This window comes from Zalophus californianus, chromosome 11, assembly GCF_009762305.2.
Source record: "Zalophus californianus isolate mZalCal1 chromosome 11, mZalCal1.pri.v2, whole genome shotgun sequence".
In the NCBI taxonomy this organism is placed as follows: domain Eukaryota; kingdom Metazoa; phylum Chordata; class Mammalia; order Carnivora; family Otariidae; genus Zalophus; species Zalophus californianus.
The window spans coordinates 104,206,596-104,229,634 of NC_045605.1; the positions used below are offsets into that span (position 1 = coordinate 104,206,596).

The 23,039-nt window shown below is 49.4% G+C and overlaps 1 protein-coding gene and 1 long non-coding RNA gene across 2 annotated transcripts in view; one reads left to right on the forward strand and one right to left on the reverse strand.

Annotated features, from left to right (window-relative positions):
- The first annotated feature begins 618 nt into the window (after positions 1–618).
- On the forward strand, positions 619–3,852 carry SCGB1A1 (secretoglobin family 1A member 1). Its single transcript, XM_027580078.1, has 3 exons — positions 619–770; positions 3,229–3,416; positions 3,714–3,852. The coding sequence occupies exons 1-3, from the start codon at positions 716–718 to the stop codon at positions 3,744–3,746; spliced, it is 276 nt and encodes a 91-aa protein (XP_027435879.1). The 5' UTR covers positions 619–715; the 3' UTR covers positions 3,747–3,852.
- An 8,984-nt stretch (positions 3,853–12,836) lies between these two features.
- The window catches only part of LOC113914080, a 40,398-nt gene continuing 30,195 nt past the window's right edge, over positions 12,837–23,039 (reverse strand). Inside the window, exon 2 of the long non-coding RNA XR_003517374.2 lies at positions 12,837–13,163. This is a non-coding gene — a long non-coding RNA (uncharacterized LOC113914080). The remainder of the gene's footprint in view (positions 13,164–23,039) is intronic.

The window sequence follows — 23,039 nt, forward strand, 5'->3', positions numbered from 1 at the left end:
GAGTGGACCACCAGGAGGGCAGGACTTGAGAGCAGCTTGGGGTGGCAACAGACCCAGCCCAGGCCAGTACATTCTCCAGTCTGATCTGAGGCTCAGGTTTCTCGTGGGCTTTCTGGAGAAAACCTTCCTCTGTCAACATGCTTCAGTCCAGGGTCTCCCCCGAGTCTGACCACGGAGATGCTCCGGTCCATGTGACCCTCCGGTCGCCTTCTTTGGAAAGGCGATGGCAGGAGCCCGATGGAGCATCAAGAGTCCTGAGCCCACATGGCACCATGTGTGAGGGGCCTTAGGCCTCAGTTTCTCCTGGGGTGATGGGTCCAGGTGGACTCTGCAATTGCCTCTGTCGATCTGGACTGGCCCGGCGCTCAGGTTCAGGGAGAGTGGCACGGGTTGTTGGCTCTCCACACCCTCTGACTTGAGTCCCCTTGTGGCAGCCACATAGCACTCTGGGTTTCCCCATCCAAGTGCCCCATTGTGTGAACTCAGTTCCAATGAGGAAAGAAACTGGGTTGAGAAAAGAGGATATTTACTTTTCCCACCAAGCTGATACCTAAGTAAATAGTGTGGTCCCATCAGTTGAGCCCAGGCCTACCCTCCTCCTCCCCTCCAGGTAGAGCCTGGAGCATTTAAGAAGGCACCCCGATGGACATGTCTCACACAAGACCACCCGATCCAGACACAGGCCAGCGCCTCACTCACCAGCCTCCTGCCCACCATGAAGCTCGCTGTCATCCTCGCCCTGGCCACCCTGGCTCTCTGCTGCAGCCCTGGTGAGTTCCCAGAGCCCCTCTCCCCCAAGCCAGGCTCAGGAACTCTTCCTGCTCCCCAGTTCTGCTTCCCAGTTCTGCTCAGGGGGCAGCTGCTTAGCTGGAACACTGAGTCCCAGCCAGGAAGCCGCGTCTGTGAACAGGGCCATCTTGGGAACTTGGGGAGCACCCTGAGCCCGTGAGGAAACCTGGAAGGGATCCCATCTTCCATAGCCAACAACCTCGGAATTGCAGTGTTGGAACAGACTGGAGGCAGGAATGGAGGAGATCCTGTAATGGATGTGTGTGTTCAATGGCCAACAGAATAGGAACGATGAGCTCCTCAGAGTCCAGTCTCTCCAAGAGACCCCCAGGATGCCAAGAGACCACGGTACAGTGCCGCCCTCAGGTCTGGGGTCTCCACACCACACTGGCAGCCAAAGGGGCTAGGAGGAGCTGCAGAGCCTCATGTCTCCAAAAGAAATCCAAGCTAAGGCAAGGTCACCCATTCTGGGCAGAGAGGAATATTCTAGAAAGGGATCTTCCTTTGGGAAACTGCCAACCCAGAGTGGAGTTTTCTAAACATTTCTGTCCTCTGCCAAAAGGATTAGGAGTCTCTGAATCGTTGCAGCTGTCATTAAGAGGAAAGGAATTGGGGTGGGGGTGGGAGGGACAGAGGGAGGGAGGGAGGGAAGGAGAGAGGGAAGGAGGAAGTCCCCTGATCTTTTGGTAATTGAGTAACTGGTTTTTACTCTGTATCAGCCTCTTCTATTCCTTTTAATGAGCAAACAAACAAAAAGGTTTTTTTTAGCAAATTTCAATTAGTTCACTTCAAAAGTTTCATGACACCCATGGCGATAAGTTTGATGACCCTGGGGAGTAGCAAAAGAGCTGGAAAACCAAACCAAGAGGCAATGGGGACAACTGTTGTGAAGAGATATTTGTCTTTAAGGGGAAATAACATCATTTTGGACTGACATGTACAGTTGACATATACCGAACAGCACAGGGGTTGGGAGTGCTGACTGCCCCCCCCCAGGCAAAAATCTGCCTATAACCTTTGACTTTTAACTACTCACAGCCTGCTGTTGACCAGAAGCCCTACCGATAATATAAACCGCTAATTAGCACATAGTTTGTATGCCGTATGTATTATATACTGTTCTGACAATCAGACCCAAACTTTTCTGAATTTTTTCATTTTTTCTGGGCTACTCAGTTCATCTAAGAATCCTTCAAATTGTCACAAATCTCAAAAAAAAAATTCCAATACATTTATTGAAAAAAATTCTCATGTGAGGGGCCCCATTCAGTCCAATCCTGTGTTGTTCAAAGGTCAATTGTATGTTACTTAGATATCAGTGCTGTGCATAGAGCTGGTGGCTCAGCAAGATAGGGCTGAAATATGATAAGGGATGAATCTGGGATGCCTTTGTGTATTTGTGTGTTTGCACACATGTCATAATAACAACAATAATATCCCCCATTTATTCAGCACTGACAACGTGCCAGTCACTGTTCTAAACCCCTTTTGATCCTTATAATAACCCCATGAAATAGGGCTATTATTCCCATTTTACAGATGAGAAAATGGAGCCACACAAAGAGAAAGTAACTTGCCAGATGACGTAGTAAGTTGCAAAGCAGGGCTCTAAGTTCCGGAGGGGGTTTGACTTGGAGTGGCCATTCCGGGGGTCCCTGGAGTCCAGGCAGGGAAGCGGAACTTGCACACGAGGCAGAGAATTCAAGGACGGGGAGCAAGACTCAGGCATAGGAAGCAGTGACTCTCTCCCCCCATGTTCCTGGGGCAGAGGCCTGAAAAGGGAGCACAACCTGGGGAGCACTACGGGTGAAAGGAACATAGTGGGGCCAAGCTTGGACACAAGAGGCATGTGGGCAGGTGAGTGCACCCCAGGGGCCCAGTGCTCATGGTGCACACCTCTTCCCGGGCCAGTTCAGGGGATTGCTCTTGTCCTGGACAAGTATTTCTTCCTGCCAGAGCCTGACTCTGCCCCCTGCCCCCACCACCACCCGCCGTGGCAAGTGGCTCAGACCATCACTAACCATAGGTAAGAGGCATGCTTCCGGCGGGACAACAACTAGAATCCCTCGGCAGCCCCTTCCCAAACCCCCACTGTTGCATAAAAGACCAGATCAGCAGCTTCTTTTATCAATCCTCTACCTGGAGCTCTAACAGAAAGAACAAATGGCAAATTGCCCCACCCCAACCCAGGAAGTACAAGGAGGGCTCGGGCAAGCCACAAGAAGCTGGCTGCAACCCTGGAAAGCCTTCCCACAGTGCCAAAGAGCCAACGGCGTGGAGCACCACCAGATCTCATGTTCAACACCATCCCATTGACAGGAAGGCTGCTCTCTCTTGCTGACAGGCCCGCCTGCTTGCCTCTGGGGCGGGCCCAGCCAGGGGGCTGGCCAGCTTGGAAAAGGGCCTGGACACGCATGCTCTCTCTTTTCTGTGCTTCAGCTTCTGCAGAGATCTGCCCGAACTTTCTGAATGTCATCAAAACCCTCTTCATGGGCACGCTCTCCAGTTACGAGGCTGCGATTGAAGTTTTCGTCCCAGACGCCAACATGAAAGATGCGATGATCCAGTTGAGGAGTCTGGTGGACACCCTACCCCCAAACACCACGGAGAACCTCCTAAAATTCATGGTACACAGCTCCCTTCCCTCTGCGCCGCTTAGCAGCAGATCCCCCCTCCCCCAGTCCCTGGGCTGCAGCCTCGCCCCATTTTTTTGGAGCCCTTTCTAGCCCTTTGGAGCAGATTCAGTCATCTTACCCTTTTTAAGAGGCTTCTGAGAAATAATCAGAACTCTTACAAGCTTAGCTCTTCCCAGAGCTACTGAACTTCTTAATTGACACTGAAGTTTCTGCATGCAGACATCTTGGTCTAACTTTGAGTTTTCGCTCACTATTGTCTTGGGGTTTTTTGGTGTGTGTCTGTTTTAGGACATTGTCTTAAAGAGCCCAGCGTGTGCTTAGGACTTAAAAGCTGAAGACCTCCGACTGCTGGAGCTCCTGCGGCTCCTGGACACTTCCTTCACCCTGTCCCCAGCCTGGCTCCCTTCAATAAAGTATGAGCATCTCACCTTTGTGCCCCCTGCCCCCACCTCTTTTTTGCTCACCTGCTAGAGTGAGGAGGTCCGCCACTGCGAGGGTAAGGTTAGCAGGTGCAAAGAGAAAGGCAGCGGCCAAGCAAACACATCTCCAAGGGGCCCAGGTGTCTCAATCCCAGTCCCCCACACATACCAGACTGGCCACAGGTGGCAAGACAGTGTCCAGCACACACTCCCTGGCATGGGCAGAGAGCCACCCAGGGCCCTGCTCAAACTTAACCTACAGGGGAAGAAAAGGGGGTCCATAGAGGGTGACGGCTGACCTCAGACAGACTCCTCAACCTCCAGCCATTTAGTGAGGAAATTAACTGTTATGTAAATATTTAAGCTGATTATGCTAACCAGCCACACCTGCAAGCAAAGATGGAGCTTCCCAGAGAGTTACGTCTCCCAAAGATAAATGGAAACATCTGCTTCAAGCATGTGGACAGAGCAGTTGGGATCACTTAGGGGCCGGCTGGCCCAGCATCAGAGCATTTCACATCACATACGGCGCACAATCCCTCAGGGAGGGAATTGGATTCCTGTAAGACACTTACACAACAAAGGTGGGAAGGTTCAATTCCTTGATTAGGGATCCAAGGTGTTTGGGGTGCCTTTGAGGGTGACAGACCCTGACTCCTCAGGGCCAGCAGGGTGGTTCACGTGGAGTCCCCAGACATGGCAGGATATATGCTACATGAAATTATTTATTAAACTATTTTTTAAAGGGGGTGGAGAATAAAAAAAAAAAAAAACCCTGTTATGCATTTCCTAGATCCTTTTATCTGTCACCATAGTTAGGACATTATATTTCCAGGTTGGTTTGTTCGTTTTTAAGTAGTCTCCATAACCTGTGTGGAGCTCAACACGGGGCTTGAACTCACAACCCTGAGTTCAAGACCTGAGCTGAGATCAAGAGTTGGACGCTTCACTGACTGAGCCACCAAGGTGCCCCTATATTTCCAGGGGCAAAATAGCCTACAAGTCAATCTGTCCATTCACATCAGTCTTACTTTAAAGACATCTCTGCCCCGAAGAGAACCCCGGGGTGGGGAGCGATGTCACAGATGCAGGGCTGGTCAGCACCGGGTTACTGCTGTCCACCGTCCATGTCCACGGGGTGATGTTCTTGAGCCCTGACTTGTGCCCCTGCCCCCTTTCCTGAGTCCCTGTTCCGTCAACTTTCGTGCAGAAAGAGAATCAGTCACCCCTTTCTTCTGTGGCAAAGGAGTCTTCAGGCATGAAACTAATCCCTAGGTATTTACTGGCATTTTCAATGCATGCATCATGGCGCTGGGCACTCTGAGGAACCCAGGAGCAGATTTCATAACCCAGGAGGTATGTGTAAAGCACTTGCTCTGGGCCCGAAGAGCGCTAAGGCCCAAGTATGGCAGTGTGAATAAAGCAGGGGCTTCAGCTCTCAGGGAGCTGGCGATTGGATGGGGAAGTTCACCAGCTCTGGCAAAATAAACGAGTCAAAAAACAGGTAGAGGAAACAGCGATAAAAACCATAAAAGAAATCCATGCAGTGATGCGAGCCAGAGGAGTTTAGACAGGCCAACTGTAGCTCGGGAGGCCCCCTTCTTAGGATTTGAGCAGAAGCTTAAAGGGAGGACAGGAGCCAGCCCCCAGGGGAGGGCATTCCAGGCAGAGGGTAAAGCAAGAATGAAGGGAACAGAGATGCACAGAGAACGGAGTGTGGAGGATGCCTGGGGACACCCCCTCCCTTCTTGAAGCCCCAGTGAACCCAGCCCTTGGATCCCAAGAGAAAATTCAGAGCCTGTCTAAAGAACCTTTCCTCTAGGTTCTGTTACCTGTCCCCAAAAGAGCCCAGACCTCCTCCCCAGATCATCTACCCCACCTCTCAAACTCCGCTTGTCCAGAGGAACTCATGCTCCACCCCTCACCCCAGGCTCTTTCCATGTACCCAGGGCCACCCCCAACTGGGCCACACCAGCCACCTCTCCCTTCACAACCCAGGGGCCTCCTAGCTCACACTCAGCGCCCCTGAAGTCCATTCTCCTCCCAAATGCCAAAGTTATTTTAATCACATGAAAACCCCCTTCCACCGCCACCCTCCTCCACGAAGTAAAATCCCTCAAAGCTTTCTAGCGCTCTTATAAAATGCAAACTGCGGAACCTGCCCATCGCTGGCTCTCACCTCCCGCCCTCCTTCCCGTTGCTTATTCCCTCTGCTCAGTCCAAGACCCACCCTCCCTCCCTCCCTGCCTTCAGGTCAGTGTTTTTTTTTAAGAGCCAAACCCCTTCCCACCTCAGGGCCTTTGTCCTGGCCTCACAGCATCAACTGCTCAAAAGTACTGTTTAGAAAATGGCCCTAGAACAAAATGTGCAAAGAATAGAACTTGTCATAAAGATGTGTCCCGTGTGGATATAAAAACACCCCCCTGTTCCGTGGCCATCGGCCCCCGGCCGAGCCACACCATCCGCGGACACTGAATGAAAGTGTAGGACGTGCGGAGGGGAGGCAGGCACGGAAAGAGCATCGGCGGAGCGCGGGCAAGGAGGCTGCTGAGGAGAGAAACCTCTGCAGGCGGAATTTTCCAGCCAGCCCCGCGGGCGGGAGGGCGGAGACGCGCCTTCCTCGCCCTCAGCTCCCGGGGCGACCGCGGCCACTAGGGGGCGGTGTCGGCCAAGGTGTCGGGGAGCGGACGCGCGGCTCCCATACCCTGTGCACCGCGGCCCTGAGCCCTCCCCGGGACAGATGATGAAACCCAGCGCCTTCCTGGGGCCCTTTTATCGTGTATATGGTTTCTTTAATTTGATTTCTGAGATTTTTTTAATATCAGAATTCTGAGAAAACACAGGGACAGTCCCACAAACAAAGCGGTTGCCCGCGGAAGGCTGCCAGTGATGTGTCAGCCCTTTGGGAATTAGTAATAATTCCATTCCCAGACTATTCCAAGGGCGAGTCCAGCAGAATCTACAACCTGCGAGGACCAAGGGGCGCTGCTAGAGCTGTCTTTCGACCTCATTCCGCCCCATTTTTCAAGTCTGGCAGCAGAAAGCACAACCTAGTAATTATCTTTATAGATGGCTCACTTGCTAGGGGGCATTCTTGCAATTTCTTAGTCTTCACACAGTCCAGATTCCAGAGCCCAGGCCCCAACCCCTGCCGTACAGAGAATGAGATTCCAGATGCAGGAATCTGCTAAGCCAATAAATAAGATTGATGAGCAATGTCCACCCACCCCCAAACACACACGTGCATGCACACATCCTAAAGCCACCACGCCCCACCCTTCCTTGTGGGACAATGCTGAGGGACTGTGGGACAAAGGAGGGACTCTGTGGTGGTAAAAATTCCAGAGCAGGTCATCAAGATTGGCAGTTTCAAAAGAGATTCTTGGCAGAAGGTGGGACCCTGGTGTGGGGCCTCCTGACTCTCCCACCTCCTACACTCACTCCCTCACTGCTCAGGCCCCGGGTTCTTCTGCATCCAGGTCATCATCAACTCACATACCTTTGCCTCCCGTGAGCCCTCCACCTAGGTGAGTATTGTTCCAACGGATAAGGATCCAGGGCCATAAAAGGTTCAGCATTTTAATTACCTATTCACAGCCGGGGAAGTATTTACCTAGGGCAAATACAACACAGGTATCTTGAGATGAAAGGAAGTACAATTATATTGCAGCGGGTGTCTGCCTCAAGGGGGCTAGAGATGTAGGTGATCCACAAGAATGTGAGCTGTCAACACGGAAACGTGTGTTCAGTTTTGAGAGAACAGAATGCAAGATGAATGGATTCCAACCACAGAAAGAGCACGAATCCGTGTGGTGTGTGTTGCCAGAAAGCAGAAGGAGCTTGGAGAACCGAAGGAATGTTCGTTGGGTTCTTTTCTGTCTGCATGTGCTTACCCATAAGTTAGAGCACAGGTCCACATGCTCTGGCCGCAGCTTGCATTCAAGCCATGACCTGTTTTTGAAGATTTTATTTATGTATTTATTTATTTGACAGAGAGAGACACAGCGAGAGAGGGAACACAAGCAGGGGGAGTGGGGGAGGGAGAAGCAGGCTTCCCGCAGAGCAGGGAGCCCGATGTGGGGCTCGATGTGGGGCTCGATCCCAAGACCCTGGGACCATAACCTGAGCCGAAGGCAGATGCTTAACGACTGAGCCACCCAGGCGCCCCATCCATGGCCTGTTTTTGAATGGACCTCAAGCTAAGAACGGTTTCTACATTTGAAGAAGGAAGAGGAGAGCAGGAGAAAAAGTTTGCCCATCCCTGTATCATATAAATATATAATTATATAACCAGCCATTTTCACCATGAATATGCCAAACACCAAAACACAGGGAGGCCAGTGTATGAATGTAAGCCTCCTGCATTTGAGAAGCATTACACGCAAACTAAAGAGAAAACTTACAATGCATCCCAACAAAGCAAAAATATATATATATATGTATATGTATATGTATATATACATATACATATTAAAAACAAGGGGGAAAAGCCCAAGAAAATTATATTTTTAGTACTATATTAGTTTTGGCGTTCATACCTCTGAGGAGCCCAGGGGAAAGATTGCATTCCTCGACCACATTGTCAACTAAAGTGTGAATCTGGGTGAAAATGGTCTTTGAAAATAGTCTGTCACCCCCGCCACCTACCAACAAAGGAACATTTACTCTTGAAGGAAAGAGAAGTGGCGAGTCTCAGACACTGCCATCACATTGCAAAATCCCAGGGCTTGCCATTGCTCTAAGTCAGTGTGTCCCCGAAGTGATTGATCGCTAGGAAAGCTAATTTTAACGCCCTCAATGCATGAAACAGTTGAGGTTAGCCTGACAGAAAAATCTATAAATGACTCACAAGGCAGGAAAGAGGAAGCAAAACTAGCCCTCATCAACTTTATCAGGATGATGTGGCTAAAATTATGTCTAGTTTATGGCTGAGGCAAGGCATGCTGTTTGTGAAGGCCAAGGGACTGGTGGGTAGTAATTCTCCGCAGGGTGACCGCCACTCAAAACGGCTTCAGATGGACGATAAAGCACACCTTGATTGATGCTGGCGGGGCCACACAAACAATGCATCCTGAAACGTGTAATTAGGGAACACTTCTCCCAAGCACTTACAGAACACACCAACGGGCACATGGGACAATGTGAGGATGAATCATCCGTAGTAAGCCACCCCACATCTTTCCATGAGCAAACTAAAATTATAAGACTATAGTACATGCGGGGGGGGGGGGGGTTGGAATCTGAAAATAGATTCAGCTAAACATGCACAGTGGCCAGTGTCGGGGTTTGGAACCTAGATCTGCTCCCCACCAAGTGAATAGATTCCTGGCCCATGGAAAAGTCTAGTTAACTCACAAAACATCTGAGGTTGTGTGTCTGCGGCACCCGACCATCCTGTGTTAAGTGTGAGGCACATAACTACAGAGCATCCTTTAGAATTCCCTCCTGTGGTTCTAGTAGCCCAAGAAGTACTCCCTCAGCCCTGGGACAGGGTAGAGGCTCAGGTCAGGGGCTGCCTTGCGGGCCAGATGAAATGAGGAGCAAGCCTCAGGGTACTGGGCAGGAGAAGGGTCTTCTGCCCCGACCCCGACCCTCTGTGTCCAATCAGCCTCTGAGTCCATGTCCTCAGTTTCTCTTGACTTTGTTCCCTTCCTCCTGCCCCTCTTGTCAATAGCAGACCTTCACCATCTGTAGCCTGGGTTATTGCAAAGAGCCTCTAAATTCATTCCCCATGGCTGCTAGAACAAATTGCCAGAAACTTGGCGGCTTTAAAAAATGTATTATCTTATAGGTCTAGGGGTCAGAGGTCCAAAATGTGCTAAAAATCAAGATGTCAGCAAGCTGTGTTCCTTCTGAAGGCTCTAGGGGAGCAACCAGTGCCTTGCTTTCTTATTTCTAGAGGCCGCCTTCATTCCTAGCCTTGTGGCCCTTCCCCTACCTTCAAACTCAGCAGTGCAGCCTCTTCTGTTCTCTGGCTCTGGTCTCTTCCTCTGCCTCCCTCGGCAACAGATGAAGATCATTGTGCTTGCACAGCGCCCACCACCCCCATCCCCCCATAAGCCAGGCGGCTCATGGCCGCTCAACGTCCTCTGATTAGTCATCTCAATTCCACACGCAACCTTCATTCCCCTTTGCCATGGAACCTAACACATGCACAAGTTCTGGGGATTCAGACGTGGGCCTCTTTGGGAGTCATCATTCAGCCCCCAAAGAGTCTCTAAGATTTCAGTCATGCCCCCTTCCACAATATTCTTCCCGCAATTGCCAGAAATCAAACAGAAATGCCATGCTTTTGTTTAAAATCCTTCTCTGCTACCAGTCTCCTATAGGATAAAGTCCAGACTCCTCACCCGGCCCTGGAGGCCCTCCTTGGAGACGGGCCCTGCCTGCAGTTCTGGCCTCAAAGCCTCCTGCTTCCCCCACCTACACCACGGGTGCAGCAATGGGCAAGACTTGGAAGGAAGGTTGCCCTCCAAATTAGGTTGGCAAGTTCACAGACATGGACGCAGTGAGTCGTCTACGGGGATGAACCAGGAGATGGTCCCTAACGAAGAGGAAAGGTTTCTGCCACATCCTGTACTCCACCAAGGTGCGAGGGCGTCACGTGAAGAACGCGGGGGTCACCTAGTAAGTGGAAATCCAAGCGGACGTACTGTGCCCTGCTGGATGAACAGAAAGGGCTGGTGTGCCAAAGACGAGGGGTGGGCAACAGCACACCGAGACAAGGGGTCCTGAGCAGGAAGAAGGGACAATGGAGGAGTCTCTGCCGCTTCCATCCTCAAGGAGCCTTGACTGGGTCCCTTCAACCAGGATCTTATATACTAAGTCTGTGCTCACCGCCCATCCTTCCTGACTTGTCCACAGGGCAGAATATACTTGTCTAGTCTAGACAGTTCTCACAGCAAATTAACAAATGTGCTCCTGGGGATGCCAGGGTGGCTCAGTCGGTTAAGCATCCAATGCTTGGTTTCAGCTCAGGTCATGATCTCAGGGTCATGGGACTCAGCCCCGCTTCAGGCTCCACACTCAGCACAGAATCTGAGATTCTTTCCCTCCCCGTCCCTTCCCTCTGCTCCTCCCCCTGCCCCCTGCTCTCTCTCTCTCTCAAATAAATAAAACCTTTAAAAATAAATGTGATCTGGTTGCAGCTATGGGTCTGGACACTTAGTATGCAGCCTCCTCTGAAAGATGGAGCCCTTCTCATTCTGTCCCCTCACACGGGTTCTCAAGCGACAAAGCTAAGAGAAAGACCCAGGTCCCATCTCTCATCTGGTTCCCCCAGACAGCCCCAGGTGTGTGGTCTATGGAAGACAGACAAATGGAAGAAAGGGCGAGCAAGCGGGAAATCGGATGCCACCAGCCCAGAACAGAGGATCCTCCTGGTGGGCAGACCTCCTTCCTCAGGTGACACTTACCTGCATTACTGTGAGGCACACACATTTATATCCGAAAGAGGCACCACATCCATGCTGTTCACATCTCCACACCTTTGCAGGCAGTTCCCACTGACTGAAGTACCCTCTCTTCCCAAAGTCACCTGAAGATCCACACTCTACCCTTCGTGATCCGTGCAATATCTGGGACATAATTATACTCAAAAAAATCCATCACTTATCTAGAATTCAGACTTAACTGGGCATTCTTTTTATCTGCTACATCTAGCAAATTTGCGGTTCCTTCAAGACTCAGCTCTTGGGCTCTTCCTACCCTCCCCCCAGCTGCCCCGAGGCCCGGGGACTCTCTCTACCACCATTGCACCTCACCTAGGCTCTGTCGTACACTTATCTCATGGGAACACGTTCTCTTGTATCTGCTTTCCTCTCTCAAACATGAGCGCCATGAGGGCATGATCCAAATTTGTGTTATCTTGCCAGTCATTGAAGAAAAATTAGAAAATCCAGGTAAGCAAAAGGGGGGGCGGAAAGCACTCAAATATGAATCCAGTACAGCAGGATCCTACTTTTGAGCCTCTGGTGGAAAAGTTGAGACCAATGTGGAAACTCAGACAGTAGATTAAGCATGTTACAGGCATAGAGAGCCTTTTTATCCCCATCTCTCTTCTTACAGGCGGGACCACATCAGTCACCAAGTGGTCCCAGAGAGATAACCCTGGCTCCCAAAGAAGATCTGCCATCGCTCACTGGCCAACCCCTTGGAGGAATGCACGTGTTCATGGGCAAGAAGCTCTAACCAAAGTCAACGCATTCCAAAAAGTTTGAAATTCATTATTTCCCCCTGGCTCCTGTCTTTCTTTCTTCCAATAAAGATGAGATCAGCTTATACAACTGGATGTTCTGTAAACCACAAATCTATCTGAAGTGTATTCATTTCACCCTTGATGAATTTCAAGACCTGATTATTTTGCAATTATATCAATGTTGATAAGTGTTAACTATTAACCAGATAACCAAAAAATTATTTTTGGATAACCAAAAAATCAAATTTTGATGTCTCATATCATAGAACAAGAATTTCTGTATGTATCCCCGTAACGGGAAACTTTGAAAAATCATATGCATAAAGAAACGTATTGACTGACATGTTAAAAATAACATTTTTATTTTTGTAGACTGGTGAAGAGGAAAGAGAAAGGAGGGAGAGAATGTGCTCGGGCTCTCTCTAGCTCCTGGTCATATGGAGTCAGTAGTCATGCACGGACTCTGAAAATTGACAAAAAGTGACCAGAATCCAACTCTCCCTGATTTTTTTTTACATTTTTATTTATTTATTTGTTTGTTTGTTTGTTTGTTTGTTTGTTTTAGAGAGGGAGACAGAGAAAGCATGGGGGGAGGTGCAGAGGGAGAATCTTAAGCAGACTCCACAACCAGCTTGGAGCCCAACACGGGGTTCGACCTCACAACCCTGACATCATGACCTGAGCCGAAATCAAGAGTCAGACACTTAACCCACTGAGCCCCCTAGGGGCCCCACTCTCCTGATTTTTAGCGCCAGGGAAGGGTGTAGTGAGAACCACCAGCATTGACCCAGCATAGATGCTCGATAGATGTTTATTCAATGAATAAGACAACCACCAGGGCCCCGCAGTTGCCAAAGCCCACCCTGGTTACAAATGTTAGCCCACACCCCATCCCCTTAGAAGTGAAGAAACGCACCAAGTGGAACTCCTGCAGCAGCCCTGCGTCCAAAACGGGCTGGGGCTCTTGAAGCCACCTCGTGGAAGGTATTCTTTTAACTGCAGGTGTTTGTTTCCTTTGGCACAGAAAGATGTAATTTCCCATTTTTAGAACAATGCTCCAAAGAACAGTCACAAAAACAGCTTTCAGAGGGGGCGGTTTTCTTCCTGGCCACTGCTACAGCCCTGTAAAACAACAATAACAACGGGATTTTTATTCAAAACACTGTTTGCCTCTCTCTCTGTAAAATCAGGAGGCCATTCGTTAGCTTCGCATGAGCTGAGAAAAGATCCCTGCGACCCCTTGGTAGAGCATCCAAACTCTTCTCTTTGGGAGGGGTCGATTTGGAAACTACTCTGCTGTTGGATCTGTTTTGGTCTTGATACACCTCCCTCCATGTTGTTCTTATGCAGTAAGGGTGGAAAGGAAGTGTCTAGAAAGCCTGTGTCTGTTCTTCAGGTGCCCCGTGCAGTCTTGAAACCAGAAGAGGACACTCTGTTCTTGAGGACATGCAAATAGCAGACTGAAGGGGAGGACCCAGGAACCGATGAGGTGCATCCCCTCCTGTCTTAGCCATGAAGAAATCCCTTTCATTACCATCTCCACACAGACTTCCTCTCTGCTTCGTAAACTCAAGAAATTGGCTCCAAGACTTCGGGAGCCCTCCCCCTCCCTCCCCATCTACTTAGCCCTTCCTCTCCATGCTGCTGCCTCACCTGGATCACACAGAACTCCTCCCCACCTGAACTTGCATTTTTCTCTCCTCACCGGCCTCCTGGCCCAGTCACTTGGACCTCCCGTGTGGGCCTGCACACCCCAGCTTCATCTACACCCTCCCTGCTCAACCATGGTCAGTGACTCCTCTTCCTATAGACAAGAGTCCAGCATCCTTGGTGGGACCTCATCTGGAGCCAGTCTTCCTTTCCAAGCTTATCTTCCACAAGTTCTTACATAAATCTTAGGCGCCCTCCAAAATGGCCGGCTCACCACTCCCAGACTCCACACCCGCCCTCTGGGTACCACCTCCCTCCCTCACCCCACAAATTGGAATGACCTTCCTGGTCCTGTCTCTGTGACAAAATCTTACCCATTTCTGGAAGTCCCATCCAGCTACTACCTCTCTCTGCCCAGTCTAGCTGAAAATGACCTCCCTCCCCCACCCCTTACCAAAGCACTAGGATTCTGCCCCATCCACAAAGTATCTTCACTTCGTAAAGAAATCATTAATATAACTTTTTTTTCATATATGTGCTGAATTGTATGAAGGAGAAAGGTGCTAAGCCTCTTTAAGGGTCTTGGGTGGAACCAATTCAGTGTCAGTTTTGACATTTCTATACTACCCTTTACTGAGCACATGCTATGACCCTGCTGCTGAGCTGAGGGCTCCTTAGGTATGACCTCATTCAACCCTTGCAATGAAACTATAAGGTAAGTACTGCGTCCCCTTTTTACAGACAAGGAAACAAAGACTTTGAGAAGCTAAATAACTTCCCCGAGAGCCTCCCGGTTTAAGAGGAGTGAGCTGGAGCTCAGGCTTGGCTCACAGTATTGACTGCTGTGGCCAATACGTGACACTTCTTTCTCGGAGACTTTACAACACAGCACAGTTAGGGTGAGCAGCATGGGTAGGAAACCACAGGTTCTTCTCCCAGTTAGAACAAATTCATGGAAAGTTTCCCCATTCAGTGTTGGGGGGTTTTTTCTTCTTGTTTTTGTTTAAGACAGTAGAGGGATTTAATCCTGGAATATTGGGAGACATGATGAAGTTTTCTTTAAAAAATGGTATCAGGGCGCCTGGGTGGCTCAGTTGGTTGAGTGTCCGACTCTTGGTTTCAGCTCAGGTCGTGATTTCAGTGTCTTGAGATCGAGCCCACATCAGGCTCCACACTCAGCATGGAGTCTGCTTGAGATTCTCTCTCCCTCTCCCTCTGCCCCTCCTCCTGCTGCATTCTCTCTCTTTCTCTCTCTCTCTCTCAAATAAAAATAAATAAATCTTTTTTAAAAATGGTATCTAAGGCTTTGATGCTTGGAGGGGAAGCTTTGATGCTGCACCTACATCACCCTAAGATCCCAAGCCAAGTAGCAAGAACATGGATTGTGGTGCTCAGGTTCTGGCTCCTTTGTTTTGCAGCAGAGAGGCCCAGTAAGATATTTACCTTATGAAGTCTCAGTTTCCTCTTCTATAAAATAATAATACTTAGCCGACAGGGTGGTTTGGATGGATTCAATGAAATAATTTATACAAAGCACCTAGCATACAACGAGTGTTCAATAAATTAGTACTGTTACTACTTCCCTTGGACATAAGAATCTGTGTTTCTTTTCATTTTTTTAAATCGAAGTCTACCACACCTACAGTCAAGTACTTAAGGAGTGCACTTGTCGTGATGAGCACAGAGGGATGTATGGAAGGGTTGAATTATACTGTTGTACATCTGAAACTAATATAACACTGTATGTTAACTAACTGCAATTAAAATAAAAACATAAAATAAAATAAAAACTGGGGTGCCTGGGTGGCTCAGTCAGCTGAGCACCTGACTCCTGATTTCGGCTCAGGTCATGGTCTCAGGATCCTGGGATTAAGCCCCAGGCGTAGGGCTCTGCCCTCAGGGGCGAGTCTGCTTGAGGATTTCTCTCCCTCTCCCTCTATCCCTTCCCACCCCCACCCACCCAACCCCTGCTCACTCTCTCTCTCAAATAAATAAATAAATCTTTAAAAATAAAAAAATGCATAATGGATAGCTTGATAATCATTTACATATATATGCACTTACATAAGTATACCAGTCCAGACATAGAATATTTCTAGCACCCCAAAAGTTTCTCTCATGCACCCTCTCATTCCATAGCTCCACCAGATATACCTATGATTTGACCTTTCATATTTTAGCTTTGCCTCTTCTTGAACTTCGTAGTAATGAAATCCTACAACGTGTAATCTCTCACTTCTATGTAGTACTCTACTGTAGGAATACACCACCATTTGTTTATGGCTTCAACCTCCAGTTGATGGGAATTTCAAGTTTGGAGACAATGCCTTTGAACATTCTTGTACATATCTCTGTGCTGTTCATATCTCTTAGATACATATACCCAGAGGGGAATGACAGAGTTAGGGAGTAGGCATATCTTTAGCTCGAACAGAAACTAACAATTTTCTACGTGATTGTACATTTCTACGGTCCCCACAGCAATGTATGATAGATAGTTCCAGTGGGTCCATATCTTCAGTGACCCCTGGTATTGTCACCCTTTTCATTTTTGCCGCTCTGGTGGGTGTGTAGTGGTATGTCCTCGTGGTTTTAATGTGCATCTTCCCAGTGAGTAATGCTATTGAGCACCTTTTCATAGTTTATTTGGCCATCTGGATTTGTTATTTTGTGAGGATCTATTAAGTCTTTTGCCCAGTTTTTATCCGGTCATCGTCTTTTTCTTACTGATTTGTTTTAAGGACTTTTTTTTTTAAGATTTTATTTATTTATTGGTGAGAGAGAGATAGAGAAAGCGCAAGCAGGGGGGGGGCAGAGGCAGAGGGAGAGGGACAAGCAGACTCCCTGCTGAGCGAGGAGCCTGACACGGGGCTGATCCCAGGACCCTGAGATCATGACCGGAGCTGAAGGCAGATGCTTAACTGACTGAGCCACCCAGGCACCCTTCTTATTGATTTAAAATGGTTCTTCGCATATCCTTAAAACGAATACTTCGTCGAATGTATGTATTGCAGGTTTCTTCTGAGTCTGGGGCTTGCCTTTTCATGTTTTTAATGGTGCGTTTTGATGAGGAGATGCTATAATTTTGATAAAGCTCAACATACCTATTTTTCTTCTATGGTCAGTGCTTCTGGCGTTCTGTTTTAGAAAATTTTGCCCACCCCCAGGGTCACAAAGACATCCTCTCTATGTTAATTTCCTTTTATCTTGCTTTCCCGGTAGCTTCCTTTAGAGTTGAGATTGGCTTCTATTTCAATAAGGAGAAAAGGTCCCACAGAAAAACTCACCATGACTGGTTTGCGTGCTTTGGCTCACATGATCATGACTACCAGTCTTTGGACCATCCAGTCTGTTATCCTAAGGCCAACTTAGAGCATCAAAGGGCACCATTGCTGACTGGCTGCATTGCTGTAATTCCAGAGACTCTAATTTGGGCGGCAGGGGGGGGAGGGGGGGCATCTTCCAAAATGAGCCAGAAAGGAGAAGAGAAGCTATCAGTCCCCCTCAATACTATTTACATTCTCAGGCCAGCGGTTTACTCCAAAACCCTAGCTGCGATCACTTTGCAGACACATTCTTCCCATCCTAGCCACTCTCACTGCCCCCCCTTTATAAGCCTTTTCCCCACGCATGTTCTTTTCTCCCTGGATTTGCCCTTTTATCATCATTCACCTACCCAGTTGATGCCTTTGCTTCTTGCCCCCTTAACCACCCCTCCTCTAACTCCAGGTTTCCCAGCTTCAGTGGGGAGGAGCCTCATTTCCCAAGTGCCACGGACATTTGGGGCTGGAAACTGTTGCTGTGGGGCCTGTCCCGTACACTGTAGGACGCACAGCTCTTCTGGTTCCTCCCATTTCCTTCCCACCTTCCTTCTGTCAATCAAGAGGCCTGAGGGAACAGTAAGGGGGTGCGAGGCAAATCATAGCTTTTTCAAGCTGAAGAGAGCCTTAGATATGATCTAGTGCAACCCCCTCATTTTACAGATGAGGAAACGGATCCCGAGAGGGGGAGGGAAAGGATGCACCAGAGCCAAATATGTGGGGGAACAAAGCCAGGCCAAACAGGAAGTTGAAATTCCAGGGCTTGAGGCAGAATTTCCAGTCCCACCAGGGAACCTGGGACTGCTTCCCACAGCAACTTTCTCCTTCCAAGCCATGCATCCTATTCCAGAAACAACCAGGACTGCTCAGATAGAGCAGCAGACTCAGACGGGACAAGCCCCCAGCGTGTGTGCATGAGCATCGGTCCCTGAGAGCCTGTTCCAGAGCCTCTCATGGACACAGATGACAACCCATTCTATCGGGGATGTTTTGAGATGACAAATGCCATGACCATGTCTTAGTTTTAATTCTATCATCATGAGGGAAATGATGGGCATACCACCTGCCCGCATCTGTCCCAATGGAGGAGTTGGAGAGCAACAGAGGTGGCTGGAGAGCTGGAGGGAGCCTGGAGATCGGGTCTGTCCTGGCCCTGTCGCCAAACAGGCAGATGATGGGACCCCCCTACCCCAGGGTAGCGCTCAGCTGGAACCTCCCAAGTTATGGTGGCTGTTAACACCTACTGAGCGCTTACCGTACACTAGACACGGGTGCCCTCCAGAAATGTCTTCGACGGGGTCACCCATATACCCAAATCACCCTACTCATTACTTCTTGCCAACACCAAGCTCACCCCTAATGTCACCATCAGACATCCATGGAGACCCCCTTGTGTGTAAAAGTCCACACCAAGAACTTACACAAAACTCAAGATTTTAGCGGTTCCATGATGAGTATTTTCACTTTAACAGTTATGAACTTGTGTCAACAATTATTAGAAAAATGCCAGATTTCATTTATGGTAGTGATGAAGATTTCTTTTTAATTAAATGTGAGGTGGGGCGCCTGGGTGGCTCAGTCGTTAAGCATCTGCCTTCGGCTCAGGTCGTGATCCCAGGGTCCTGGGATCGAGCCCCGCATCGGGCTCCCTGCTCCGCGGGAAGCCTGCTTCTCCCTCTGACCCTCCCCCTGCTTGTGTTCCCTCTCTCGCTGTGTCTCTCTCTGTCAAATAAATAAATAAAAATCTTTAAAAAAATAAAAAATAATAATAATTAAAATGTGAGGTTTTAAAATAAATCTGTTTCAAGAGGACCATTAAACAAACTGTACGGAGGGCATGTGGATGTGCAGAGAGGGTGATGGTGGCCCTGGATGGACTTAAGTGTGGGCCTCCGGCTTAGAGGCGGCTGCCCTGCCGTAGCCCTTGCGCATCGGACTCCCACCTGCCGCTCCCACGGCCTCTGCCTCAGTAAAGCCCTGTGGATTTGAAAGACCCTAGTCAGCCCTTCTGCCTTCTCCTGGCCTGTTCCACGTGCGGGTCACTCACTTCTGGATTCTCTCTGCTTTCTGGTGGTAAAAGAGAAACCCAGCAAGGCTGATAAATGTACTGAGATCCACGACCAAGAGGCCAAGTAAGAAGACAGAAAGGCATGAGGATACCGCGCCCTTAACCTGGTTCCAGTCCTGGGCCTTCTGCCGCCCAACGGACTTACAAGACCCTGGCTGGGAAAATGTCCGGCCCCAGGCCCTCTGATGAGGATCCCTCCTGCACTGGTCTGTGCATTGGCCATGCTGTCAAGGACCCCACACCACCCCCTCCTGCCGGGGGTATGGTGGCATGGGGGTAAATGGCGCAGGCTGGTGGCTCCAGAATCTAGGTCCTATGGGAATTCCAGCCTCAGACGAAATTTCCTGTACTAGTACCTATACCTGGTGATACAGGAAGGACTGTCCTCCCTTGGCAAATAGAGACAGTTTATAAATAATACTCATAAATGAGATGGGGGGACTTGCTCAAAGCCCCAGGGATATAACAGCAAACAATAGGCTGGAATCCGAACCAGCCTCCAAACCCCACCGTCCCCAGCTCTCTCAGAGACAGGAGTCAAACACCATCTGCCCTTGGAGTGCCGGCCATTGTATTCTCTTAGGCGCCACCTCCCCCACAGCTGGGCGGGTGCCTGGACAAGGAAGCCTGAGCCTTGTTCAGGGCATTGTTCTCCCTCAGAAGAGGATCTCGAAAGCAGAAGGAAATTAGAAACAACCACACAATGAATACCAGATTCTCCTTTCTCCCTGCTTTGGCGGCCAGGAGATTAAGCAGGGCCGGCTGACAGTGCACCCCACCCAGCAGCTGCTGGCCCTCCAGGAAGTCCTCCATGCCATTGGGAAGGGCTGGTCTTGGAGGCTGCTCTGGTTCTCTATTGATTTCCGCAAGGTCCATGTTCTTTCTCCAGCTAGATGCTGACTCCTGGAGGGCAGAGACGCACCTGGGGCTTCCTTCCCACAGGGTATACCCAACAAGTTGCTGGCACTCTGTGCTGGCGGGCTGAGTAACTGATTCCATCTGGGCACTTTCCTGGACACTTCAGAGGAGTAAACTCACCGAATCCCCATAGTCATCCCTGAGGGAAAAACTACTGTTAGTCACATTTTGGTCATGAGGTAGCGGAGTCCAGGTGACCCAGGGACGGGCAGGACTGATCTGACTGCGGTAGCTTTGATGGGACTACATGATCCCGCGCCTCACTTCTTACCAACATCAGCATCCCCCAGCGAAGCCATGAGACATGCATGGAGGCCTCCTGAGGTCAACCTCCAACCCCACATGCCAGCTAAAGAGGGTGACCTAAGAGAAGACATGTCCCCTTCAGTACTTGCACCCCGACCGACAGCACAGGATGTGGGTGGACATTAACAAGCTCTTGAGGAGGAGACGCACAGAGCTAATGTCAATCTTACCAACTTTGCATCTGAACATTCCTGCTAAGGATTTTTTTCTTAAAAATACACTCTTTTTTTCTGTTGGGGCTATTATTCATTTTAACATAATGTTGTGTTTTATGCCTCCTACGTAAGTAGGCACCAGCTTTAAATGTTGTGGAATATTGAGCTCATATATCTAGTCAAACTTCTGTTTGCTTTTTGCTGCATCCATAGCTACGATCTGAATAAATAAAGGAGAAATGTTTGGCTCCCAATCCTACTAGCTGGGCCCTATGCCATCATTCCCCAAAACAAAGGGGAAAAGATGCCAGAAGTGAGGGACCAAGATTAATGGTGAAAGAAAACACCGTCCTGTTCCAAGGGGTCCTGTGCAGGGTCAAAACTCCCCAGAAGGGGATGTGGAGAGGGCAGGAAGGCATTCCCCGTAGGTCCTCATGAGGAGCATGCGTATTTTAAACCTGTGGGCAGAGGAGAGAGGCTGTCACAGCCCAGCCCACTGCAAATGAGGTCACAGGCTTGGAGGACACCAGTGAACCCCAGCTTGTAAGTGGTACGCCTAGACGTGGGACCCAAGTCCTCTCTGCTCCCCCACCACCTTGTTGTCCATGGGCTGCAGGATCTGGAAGCGCTGTGCTGTCTGTTAAGTGTCCTGCACCCTCTGAATGGCATGATGTAATAACCACACCCCTGACCATGTACAGGGCGTACATGAACAAGAAACCTCAAGGATCAGGCTTTGTCCTTGGACTTTCTAGCGTACAACCACACAAATGGATCTGGGGTTTTTGTTGTTGTTGTTGTTGTTGTTAGTCTGTTATACCAGAATGTTAAAACAAAGGTGCTGGAAAGGTCAAGGTCACCCGTTCACTCTCTAAATGAGCCCATTGTCACACAAAGGAAAGAGGGGAATCTTCATCCCTGGGCATCTTCACCATCCTGCAATCCTCCTCCCATCTCAGAAGGCATCTGAGTCTCCAGAAAAGCCTCCCCACTCGGTCCAGTAACAGCCACCACCTCTTGTGCACTTGAACCCATCCTCGTGCCTCTTTCAAGACCAGGGAATCAACTACCCCATCTTGCTTCCCACTCTCTCCTGCTGGCTTCTTTGGCTCATCCAATAAACATCTTCAAGTCTGCCCCAAGAAAGATCTCTTTGTGTCTGCCTCCTGTGGCCAGAGATTGTCCCATCTTTCCTCTTTTTTTTTTTTTTTTTTAAGATTTTATTTATCCATTCATGAGAGACAGAGAGATGCAGAGGCAGAGGGAGAAGCAGGCTCGCTGTGGAGCAGGGAGCCCGATGCAGGACTCGATCCCAGGACCCTGGGATCATGACCTGAGCCGAAGGCGGACGCTTAACCGACTGAGCCACCCAGGCATCCCCCATCTTTCCTCTTACCTTTAACATCAAACTTCCTGGTAGTCTACGTTCTTCTTCTAAATTTCTCCCACTAATTCCTAAGCCTGCAGTGGGCAGCCCAGCCCAACCACTCTATGGGAACTGCTCTCTCAAGGGCCACAAATAGTCTATAAGCATCAACTCCAGCAGCCACTGCTCAATACCCATCCTATCTGACCTTTCTACATCAATCAAACCAACAGAAAAAACTCTTCCTCGTGAGATGTGCCTAGAGCAAGCACTGTGCATGGCTTACTCAAAAGCCATTCCCCTTCTCCTCAGCTGGCACAAGACCAACTTTGTTCAAGGACAGGAAAGAGATTCTTTTATTTCGACAGGGTGGGCACAGGCCTTGGTCCAAGGGCAGGCATGTATCCTTTCTAACCAGTGGAATACGGAGGAACGTCTGTTGGAGTCTTCTGGGGGCAGCCCACCCCCCCACCCATAAGAGAGAGACATATGAGGAGGATGTCTGCCCCATGCTGCTCCCTGTTTCCTGTCTTTGAACTCAATTGTGTGAGGATGTGATGCTTGAAGCTGAGGGAAGGCCAAGAGCACTCAGCAACACTGGCCCAGAGCTTTGCAGCCAAACATTCTGACTATGAGAAAAATCATCTCTGTCTACATCAACACTGGACAGGTGTGCCATTACCTGGAGCCAATAGCATCCCCAACCAATATGTCACAACTCTCTTGGTTACTGACACTTCTCTCCTGTCCCTCATTCTCAAGTCTCCATGACCCTTTGACAGCCCCTCTGCCCACCCCTTGAGTATCGGGGTTCTCCTGGCCCTCTCTGCTGCTTGGGTGTATGTCCTCTTCATCCACCTGCTTACTAACTCAACAGACATCTATTGGCACCGTCTATGTGCCTGGCTGGCCTCATAGAGTTGACGCTCTAGCGGGGGGGACAACTAATAAACAAGATGAACAAATAATAAATCTCAACTTTTGATCAGTGCGTGCTCTGAATGAAATGATTAACTAAAGAGGATGTTGAGATAGATGTGGAACGTCCTCAGGCTGTAGTCAGTGACCGGAGAGGGAACATTTAGGCTGAAGTTTGAAGGATGAAAAGGAACTGACAACGATGGGGCACAGCATTCCAGACAGTAGGAACAATGTGAACCGTGGGTGAGGACCTGCGGAAGGAAAGACTTGGCACGTTATGGGGACTGCAAGGAA

What these genes read in the sequence shown, in the direction of transcription:
- SCGB1A1 (XM_027580078.1), top strand. Translation starts at nt 716, where the DNA reads ATGAAGCTCGCTGTCATCCTCGCCCTGGCCACCCTGGCTCTCTGCTGC. An exon ending in GGCTCTCTGCTGCAGCCCTG is followed by an intron (nt 771 to 3,228) that starts GTGAGTTCCCAG and finishes TCTGTGCTTCAG; the next exon opens with CTTCTGCAGAGATCTGCCCG. An exon ending in AGAACCTCCTAAAATTCATG is followed by an intron (nt 3,417 to 3,713) that starts GTACACAGCTCC and finishes TGTCTGTTTTAG; the next exon opens with GACATTGTCTTAAAGAGCCC.